This window comes from Argiope bruennichi, chromosome 8, assembly GCF_947563725.1.
Source record: "Argiope bruennichi chromosome 8, qqArgBrue1.1, whole genome shotgun sequence".
NCBI classification, from domain to species: domain Eukaryota; kingdom Metazoa; phylum Arthropoda; class Arachnida; order Araneae; family Araneidae; genus Argiope; species Argiope bruennichi.
In genome coordinates this window covers 102,922,254-102,932,254 of record NC_079158.1, presented here as the reverse complement: position 1 = coordinate 102,932,254, position 10,001 = coordinate 102,922,254, and the positions used below count along the sequence as shown (strand labels likewise).

General features: G+C 34.1%; 1 protein-coding gene across 1 annotated transcript; it reads right to left on the bottom strand.

The window, feature by feature from the left end:
* Window positions 1–2,214: 2,214 nt before the first annotated feature.
* On the bottom strand, window positions 2,215–9,331 carry LOC129980696 (uncharacterized). The gene is made up of 3 exons (XM_056091079.1): window positions 8,915–9,331; window positions 7,657–8,833; window positions 2,215–2,231 (listed from the first exon to the last, which is right to left on the bottom strand). Exons 1-3 carry the CDS (start codon window positions 9,329–9,331, stop codon window positions 2,215–2,217), a joined length of 1,611 nt encoding a protein of 536 aa, XP_055947054.1.
* Between the last annotated feature and the right edge of the window lie 670 nt (window positions 9,332–10,001).

The following is a 10,001-nucleotide window of genomic DNA, read 5'->3' as shown; positions in this document are numbered from 1 at the left end:
TAATCGTCAAAAAATTCGAACTCGAGATTTTGACAAATCTCCACATTTTAGACCTACCTGAATTTGAAGTTTAGTTTAGTTTAGTTATATTAACGTCCCTTTGTAAAGCAACACTAGGGCTATTTTGGGACGGACCTCATAATTTTTAACCGCGGTCAGATGACGAGGACGGCACCTGATCTGGCACCCCCCTCTTCACACCACACCACACCAGCGGGAGGACGTATGGCATGACGGATACCTGAATTTGAAAAACACATTTTTGGAAAATGTCCATTTGTCTGTTTGTCTTTCTGTGACAAAGATAACTCAAAAACGTTCTGAATTAGACTCTGAAATTTAGTATACGGTCTTTACATCAAATTCACAAATATTTGTCAAATTTTGAATAAAATCTGTCCATTGGAAATCTGCCTGTCCACCTGTACGAATATAAGTTAACACAATAATTACAAAAGTAAGAGAGCTAGATACATAGAATTCAATACAGATTTAACATCTATATTGTAGACACCTTTCAAATTTTGAAACAAATTCAACAATGTGTTGACCGTATGTCTGTCTATACTTTTAGAAACATGTAAGCATCGCAACTCAAAAACGGAATGATTTAAATATATCAAATTTGTTATGGATTTTGTGATTACAAATGCAGTTGTTTTGTGTTAAATTTTTGTTTCAATCCATTGGATAAAACACTCCAAGGGACAAATTTGACTTTTTGGTACTACTAGTCGCATGCTGGAGATTAACAGCAAAAGAAAAAAAAATCGCCAAAGTTCACAAGAGAGATTTAGTAAAAATTCTATATATCACTATCATGCAAGGCATTCTCTTAATTAATTTAAGAATTATTCTCTAGAATTAGCTAGGAATTACTTCGAAACAAAATTATTCGTGCATTACTTTCATATAAAATTTTTAAGAATCTTTTCATATAATGCATTGTTCTTATTAACACAAAAAGGTTTAAAAATTCGTAATAAATAATAAAAAATAACCATGACGAAGAAATCGATATCAGATATGTTGTTTCAGAATAAAGCATTAAAAAAAAATTCTTACTCTATTTCGAAACATAATTATTATAATTTTATTTCAATATGGAATTTTTGATAATATTTTTGCATAATGTTTTGATCATGTAATCATTATAAATTTAAAAATTGAGAATAAACCGATGTAAAACAATCGTGACAAAGAATATTTTAAAGCAAATGAATCTTCTACAAAATCGAATCTTTTCAAATATCACGGCATTTTTATACTTCAAAGACTCGTGCCAAGCGCTTTAGCTAAATTATTCAATAGAAATCTTCTTTTTACAGCATTTCGCTTTCATAAAAAGTGGTACTTCTTGTTCATTAAAAATGTATTATCCTCTTTGAATAAGTTCTAAAGCAGTTAGTTTCGTTTGTTCTTTAAATCAATAAAACACAACAATGCGGGGCAAAAACATCACGTTCCATAACAGATCTTTCAAAAACTGAATTAAAAAAAATCAGAATGAAAGAATGGGGGGGGGGAGTAAAACTTGATTATATCCCAACAAATAAGGGGGTGGGTCCCTCCCCCACAGAGTTGTATCAAAGTGCCACGCGTGTTTTTTTCCGAACCAAACCCCCTCTTATTTTTTTGTTCCCTTTTTCTTTAAAAATTAAAACTTTCTTTTCATCCTCTGCGTCGGAAGGGAGGGGGTGCGCCTAAAGAGGAACTTGATAAATGATCGCTTGGCACGCAAAAGCACGCGCCGAGAACGAGGGGGGGGGCTTCTTGCCATGATAAATGATTCGAGTGGCAGTTCCTATTTTGCCTCTGTCCAAAACACGAGGATATCCCCCCATGCTTTGCTGCTGCCGAGCCTACCACTAGGCTGTGGTATGACTAATTCGGAAAGATTGTGTTGTTTCCAATTCGGAAATCGCGGTTACAATCTTTTTTTTTTTTTTTTTTTTTTTTTTTTTTTCGTTATGACCATCTGCCTCCAAGAGTGGACCAGCATTCGTTCCGAGGTATAAAGAGATGATTCGTTTGTATAAACCAGCCGTTTCATGAAGAACAAATTCATGCTGCAACGAGCCAAGGATTTTCCAAAAGGCAAAAAAAAAGGCAAAATATTTCCAGGAGAAAATCGATTTTTTTTTTTCTTTTTTGAAAGATTTTAATGTCATGCAGACTACTTGATTCTTTGTCATGAATAACAACGTGATTCCGTCATACCGTCTTCTGTCCTAGAAAGAAAACAAAGAATTTTAAACATAATGTTCAAAAACTGTCTTATTATCTGTAAATTCAGTGATGAAACTCATTTGAGAGGATAAAAGGTTTCTAAACGTTCTACAAGTAGTAGTTTATTCAGCTAAGTAGTTTCAAAACATTAACGTTTCGATTAATTTGTGTTCTTTTAACTTTTAAAAAAAAATTGTTTCAATAAATTTGAAACATAAAATTTTTTTTAACACCACTTTAAAATTCAGCTAGAGAGGTTTTTCTTCAAGTCGTTCCAGCATACATTCTAATCAACTTATCAAGTCAGAGAATGCCTTACAATAGTTGCAAATATTGACCTGTGGCGAGATTTTAGCATTTTTATTGGAAATATCATGGCACTCTTGGTGAGTTATTTGGCGATTAATTTCTGTCATGCGTAATATTATCCAAAAATAGAATATGTGTTTTAGACGAGTTTTTTCTTAATAGATTGAAAAAAAAATTGACACAGAATTGCACTTGTAGTCAAAAAATCCCATACCAAATTTGATATATTTAAGTCATTAAGACGCGATTTTAGTATTTTTACTGAAAATATCGTGGCACTCTTGGCGAGTTATTTGGCGATTAATCTCTGTCATGCGTTAATATTATCCAAAAATATAATATGTGTTTTAGACGAGTTTTTTCTTAATAGATTGAAAAAAAAAATGACACAGATTGCAATTGTAGTAAAAAAAACTGATATCAAATTTGATATATTTAAGTCATTACGTTTTTCAGTTATCGCGTTTACATGTTTTGAAAGTACAGATTGACCGTACAGATCCAACTACAGTCACCCTGTAGTTGGATTTGAGTCAAAGTTTGACAGGTGGCCATGCTATAAATGTTCAATCTGTGTACTAAATTTTATCGATCTAGTTCTCTTCGTTTTGTCGTTATCATATTAATTTATATTCAGACAGCTGGACAGACGGACTTTTACTGAACTATTTTAATCAAAATTTGATTGAAATCTGCAAATTTTGTGTAAAAATCATGTACCAAATTTCAACTGTCTAGCTCAAAGCGTTTTTGAGTTATCTTTGTCAGAGACAGACAGACGGGTATTTCCTAAAACTGTGTTTTTAAAATTCAGGGAGATCTAAAACGTGCAGACTCGACAAAATATCGATTTCAAATTATTTGACGATTATTATGCTTTTTCTGTAGTGCGTATATAAAGAAATATATATAAAAAAAAGAGAGAAAGAGAGTAATTAGTGACATCAAAATTATTTTCATTCCCTTTTTCCTCTCGTTTTAAAAATCTTTGAAATACTGTAATATAATTTCAAACAATATATTTGCTTTAAATTATATTTAAATATTTCGAATTAAATTTTCATTGTTTGATACCGGATATATGCTTACATGCGATGCGATAGTATACACTTTTGATTTATTAAAATATGACATGCGTTTCATGTAGATAATGTATAAAAATACGAAGTCAAATGCTTATTTATTGAAATATGAGGTGTGTTTTATTTAAATAGTGTACTGTAACATAAGTCTGTTTTCACAACATTAATACAAAAATTTACTGGTCAAGGTTGTCCTGCTTAAATACTATTACGCTTTGTTTGAATTTCAAGGAATGTATTCAGATATTCTTTTTTTTATTAGTATTTAATCACGCAGGTTTCTTTTCATAACAATTTTTGTCAAAACAACCCTTTTTTCGTCTCGTTAACACTTACCCCCATTCTCACAATCTGACACTTGAAAGTCCAACTTGTTGCGCAATTCGTTTTTTTCTCCCGACATTTCTTGCTGAGTCATTTTGCTGAATGCTCTCAGATTGTTTATAAACTTGGCGGAAATATTGGAAAAACATTGCAATGGTTCAATGAGTCAAATCAATAGTTTCCAGTCAACCTTAGCCATTTTGTTTTGCATTACCTACCAGGCCTTAAAATTTGTGTCTCTGGCGCTTTTGAATAAAAATCGAAATGCAAAATAAGCCAAATGGTGAAAAGTAGTACCTGACGCTATCGGAAAACCAAGCAATCTGTCTTAAAAGGAACTTTGGTCTCAATGAATCGAAAATATTTTTAGAAACATATTTCTAAACATTGACAAGATTTTTTTTTTTTTAGTTGGCTTACCGATGTTTGGCTATTTTGCAACCGTTAATGTTTTGAAACATTTCATGCACAGCTAAAAATCATTTCAAAGTTGGCTGAACAAGAAAGCCATCAGATGTTTATATTTCTCAAAAAGTTCCATGAAAGGTCATTCTTGGACCTGGACAGAAGGACTTTCTGTAACAGTGTTTATTTTATTCGCGTTGTTTTATATTGAAATTTAATCAAATAGTAATATTTTTATGATGATTAATAACTAGATTTATTTTGTGACACTGACAGATGATAAAATTGAGTTGTTCGTTTTATACAGAGTGTTTTCTTTAACCTTTGTCCAATGGCGACAAATAGCAATTAGAGTTAAGCACAGAATTCCTATTAATCGAAAATATTTTTAGAATCGTACTTCTAAATAACAACAAAATTTATTTTTTTTAGTTGTCCTACCGATGCTTGGCCTTGTGCGACTGTTAGTGTTTTGAAACATTTCATACGCAGCTAAAATAATTTTTAAACTGACTGAACAAGAAAAACATCAGATGTTTGGATTTCTCAAAAAGTTCCATGAAAGGTTAACCTTTCAGCCATTTCTTGGGCCTGGACAGAACGGTGTGTAACTGTTTTATTCAGATTGTTTTATTTCGAAATTTAATCAATTGGTAGCATTTTTATGATGAGTAATAATTAAAATTGCTTTCTAGCATTGATAGATGGCAAGATTGAATCTTTCCTCCACTCTTGTAAAAATTTGAATCTAGCAATGCTTCCTCCGATTTGTTGAAAAAATCTAGTAATCTTTTCTCCACTTCGCTGAAACTTTGTATCTAGTAATCTTTTCTCCACTTCGTTGAAAATGTGTATCTAACAGTCGATGCTTATGTCAGATACTTGTTTTTTATTAGCGCGTCTTCCCTGTGATCTGGGCGTCTCCTGGGTTCGAGTCCCGGTTCGGGCATGGTTGTTCTTCCTCTGTTCTATCTGTTAGATGTGTGAATGTGCCCTCCTATAAAAAGGTGCTGTGCAAGCGAATGAGTATTGCGTAAGTATTCTTGGCCCTAGTTGCCGCTACTAAAACAAGAGGCGCTCCCTACCAGCTTAAATCGCTGTCTTCGTAACCACGGGCTTTCCATGAGAAGTGCCATAAGAAACAACAACTTGTTTTTATTTTATATAGGATTTCCTCTCTAATATTTATCCAACAGCGATAAATAGCAGTTAGAGACAAGTATAGAATTTCAATTAGAAAAATGCTTTAAATACATTTTGTATTGCTTCAGTCAATAAATGTCGTGATGAGCAATAAATGTCCTGAACTACGAAATCTAAAATTTTCACATAGTTCCACCGTTGTTAATAATGCTTAATACACTATTTTTGATACATTAATAAAAAAATAGCGACCCAAAACTGGTCACAGTAGAGTAGAACTGAGCAAAAACTGTTGCTACATCAGATGGCATGGCAAATCAGCCGAATGCCGTGGTATATGTTAAAGCTGCCTAAGAAAAACACCGTTTTCTTTCGCTTTTTATATTAAAATAGAAAAACGATATCCCACCGGTAAAAAAATTCAAACTTTGTTTATTCCATCTTGGGATTGATCTACAAGTTGCCATCTACAAAATGAGACAGCAAAAAATATTTCTTAAATAACGTTGCCATTCTAAAATAAACAAATAAATAAAATAAAATATTAATACATTTTCAACATCCTCCCACCTTTTGATTATAAATAATAATCAAAATATAATACTATTAGTTAAACACAGTTAAGAGATTCAATAAATGGCAACGTTTTACAAATTTTCAATTAATATTTAAATATAAAAATGAAAATTAATGTGAAAATGTCCAATCAAAAACAAAATAAATCACAAGTTCAGTCTGTCTGGCAATTTAATTCTTCTTCCGGCTCTACTAAATTTCATCTCGTTGCCAGAAGTACTGTCAGAAGTTTTGGTGATGTCATTTGACTTATTCAAATCATCTGGTGTCATCGAAGTGGAGAAGTCATCAGAGGATGTTAACTCTAATGGATATATTCTTTGAATTGGTCGCAGGAAATTCTGCTGTGAAGTTTGCACTCGAACAAGTCGTACATGTCCATCTTTACCTGGTATGATTTCTGTGATACGACCTAAAGGCCAGACAAGTCTCTTTTTATTATCTGCTCTCACCATAACAATGTCACCAACAGTAACTGTACATTTTCTTGATTTTTTATTTCTCCGCTGTATGAGAGCACCCAAATACTCAGATCTGAAACGATTTCTTAAGTCTTTAAGCACTGCTTGTCTGTATTTGAATCTATTGCTCACAGAATTTTGCTCTACAGCATCTATATCAGGAAGATTGCATTCATGCACATCTTGTATGAACATCGATGGAGAAATTGGTTTTATAGCTTCCTCTTCGCAAATGTAAGTTAGAGGTCTTGAGTTGATTACACGCTCGCAGTCTGCCAAAACCGTTATCATCTCCTCATAATTGAGACGTGCATGTCCTAACACTTTCTTCAAAAGATCTTTTAAAATTCTAATTAATCTCTCCCACCATCCGCCCCACCAGGCAGCAGTTGGAGGATTAAACTTCCAGTCAATAGAGTTTATTGCTCCATATTTTTGGATACGGTTCCAATCCAGTTGTTTTAAATAGTTGGCTGCTCCAACAAAATTGGAGCCATTATCGCAGTATATTGTTGTGCATCTTCCCCTGCGAGAAACAAATCTCCTAAAGGCCATTAAAAAAACATCAGTCGATGCAGCAGTAACAAGCTCGAAATGAACTGCTCTGTACACTGCACAGGTAAAAATTAGAACCCAGCTCTTCTTGTCTTTAAGGAATAAAGGTCCAGCCATATCAACGCCAGTTATCTGAAACACCGCAGCATCCTTTACTCTATTTTCTGGAAGGGGGGGGGGACTTATAACTTCTATGTTCTTTGAGCTATATCTTTTACACGTAATGCAATTGGCCACCACATGTTTCACCGCTTTTCTTCCATTTAGGATCCAGTACTTTTCTCTAAGTGCATTCAATAGTATCTGGACTCCAGCATGACAGTTCTTAACGTGAGCATTATAGATTAACCGCTTTACCACTTCATGCTTCGGAGGAAGAACAATAGGTTTAAGAAAATCTTCACTGTCCTTGCGATAAATAATTTTAGTTTTCAAACGGATGATGCCAAGATCGTCTTTAAATACTTGTAGGGTTTTTAATCTCTTTTCTTCTTCTGGGAGAAAAGACTCATTCTGTATCATAAATAAAACCTTCATTTCTGCTTCCTGAAATTCTGTAGCGGTTAATTCACCATGCTTCTTCTCAGTTATATTTTTGCAGTTGTTCATGAAGCGGAGGATCCATGCAACAAGACGAACTATTCTATCATAGTTCGAAAAATATCTGTAGTACCAGTTTGCAACACCACAGGCTTCATTATTTGATAATATAAAAGTCGTCTTAGACTTTTCCTTTCTAATCTCTTCTTCATTCCAATCATGGTTGGTGGAACCCATAATGTTTTGAAATTCAAAAGCATTTTTCATCCATTGTGGACCCTCCCACCATCTTAGGGAGACTAGATGTTTTGCCTTGCAGCCCCTGGAAGGTAAATCTGCCGGATTCTTATCACCAGGTATTTGTCTCCATGATGTAGGATTACTCAACTTCCTTATCTCTTGGACTCTGTTCCTAACGAAGACAAACCAATTTTCTTCTCGTAATATCCATGCAAGCACTGTTGTAGAATCACTCCAGTAATATATCGTAACATTTTTCCAACCAAGAGCTTCAACAACTGAATTCGCTAGCCTCGCTCCAATCACCGCCGCAAGAAGTTCCATTCTTGGGATAGTTGTGCCTCTTAAAGGAGCCACTCGAGATTTCGCTGCAAGTAGAAATAGCTCGATTCGACCATTATTTTCTATTCTAAGGAATGTAACAGCAGCATATGCATCTTTGCTTCCATCAACAAACGTATGAATAGTGCAGTTGCTTATATCTTTTGAAGATGCTTGAACACACCTAGGAATCTGTATGTCAGACAAATGCTTAAGTTCTTGAAACCACTGTAGAAATTCTTTACGAAGCTCACCAGTTACTTCTTCATCCCAACTTGTACCTAATGTCCATGCCTTTTGTAGCATTATTTTTGGACAGAGCATCACTGGTGCAGTGAATCCAAAAGGATCAAATACTTTATGTACTGTAGATAACATACTCTTTTTAGTTACTTTTTCCACATTAATGTCATCCAGCCATTTCATGTTAATTTTCAAAGTGTCTAATTTCTTATTCCAAATAAGACCTAATACCTGAGTTTCTTCCTTTGAATTAGTTTCACAGTCGCCAGACCATTCCCATTCTCTAAGATCAAAACCACCTTTTGCCATCAAGGTTTTAGAATTGTCAATGAATCGATCTAAATGGTCTTTACTGTCGACACTAGTAACGACATTATCACTGTAGAAACTCTCCAAAAGTCTTTTCTTCAAAGATTTTTCAAATCCTTCTCATTTTTGAATATGGTACTCAATTACTGAAGCTAAAAGAAAAGGGCTACATTTTACCCCAAAAACAACTCTTGTGTGACGAAAAACTCTCAATTTCTTTTCTTCTCTATTTTCCCACCACAAAAACCGAAGGAAGTCTCTATCCTCTTTACGAATACTAATTTGCAGAAAAGCTTTCCTGATGTCAGCTATAACGCCAAGCTGTCCCTCTCTGAATCGAAGAAGAATATTTGGAATAAGCTCAATGAGATTAGGACCACATTCCAAGCACTGATTCAAAGATGGATAATTTGCTAATCTCGCTGAAGCGTCAAACACCGGACGAATTGGAGTAGTGCTGCTGCTTAGTTTTATCACTGCACGGTGAGGTAAATAATTACCATAAGAGTTCATTTCGTTGGTAGGAACTTCCTCTATTATGTCTTCATCTAACCAATTTAGAAGAATATTTTCATATTTCTCATACATATTCATAGCTATAAGTTTTGAGGTAGTGTAGTCGAGCCTTTTCCTCGCCAAATCCAAGTTGTCGGGCAAAGGTGACTTATCATCAGACCATAATAAACAAACCTCATATCGACCATCTTTATTAATTGTTACCGTTTCTAGAAAATGCTCCTTGGTCCGAAGATCAATCTCGTTCTTAGATTTTTTCTCAACAGGATCATTGATTCCGATTGAATCTAATTTCCATAAATTTGTGATTTCAGCTTCATTTACAAATAAGGACAGCACTGTTAAAGCCAGGTTTTCTTCCGAAGATTCTTCCTGTGGTACCTTACCCATTAAGGTCCATCCTAAGAAAGTTTCTACAGCGACAAGACCTGAAGATAAGACTTTTCTTTTGCCAGTTAACATTTTCCCCATAACGTCAGCTCCAATTAGAATATCAATGCCTTCACAAGTATCGCTAATATCAGTTAGATTAATCTGATTTTCCTCTAATTCTTTTATCCAGGGACCTTTAAAAACCGGTCTAATATTGTCACAAATGATAGATTGATCCAGAACTTCAAAATTACAGCCGAAATTTCCAATCAAATTTCTCAATTTTACTTTATAACAATTATGTTTAAATTCATTAGTGATAACGCCACCAAAAAGAGAATGTACCAATTTTTCACATCGAACGGGTGTATAATTC

Excerpts from the sequence above, each read along its gene's own strand:
- LOC129980696 (XM_056091079.1), bottom strand. The coding sequence starts at position 9,331 with ATGAATATGTATGAGAAATATGAAAATATTCTTCTAAATTGGTTAGAT. Across the intron at positions 8,834-8,914 it reads ACACAAGAGTTGTTTTTGGG|AAAAGACTTTTGGAGAGTTT; the intron begins GTAAAATGTAGC and ends AAATCTTTGAAG.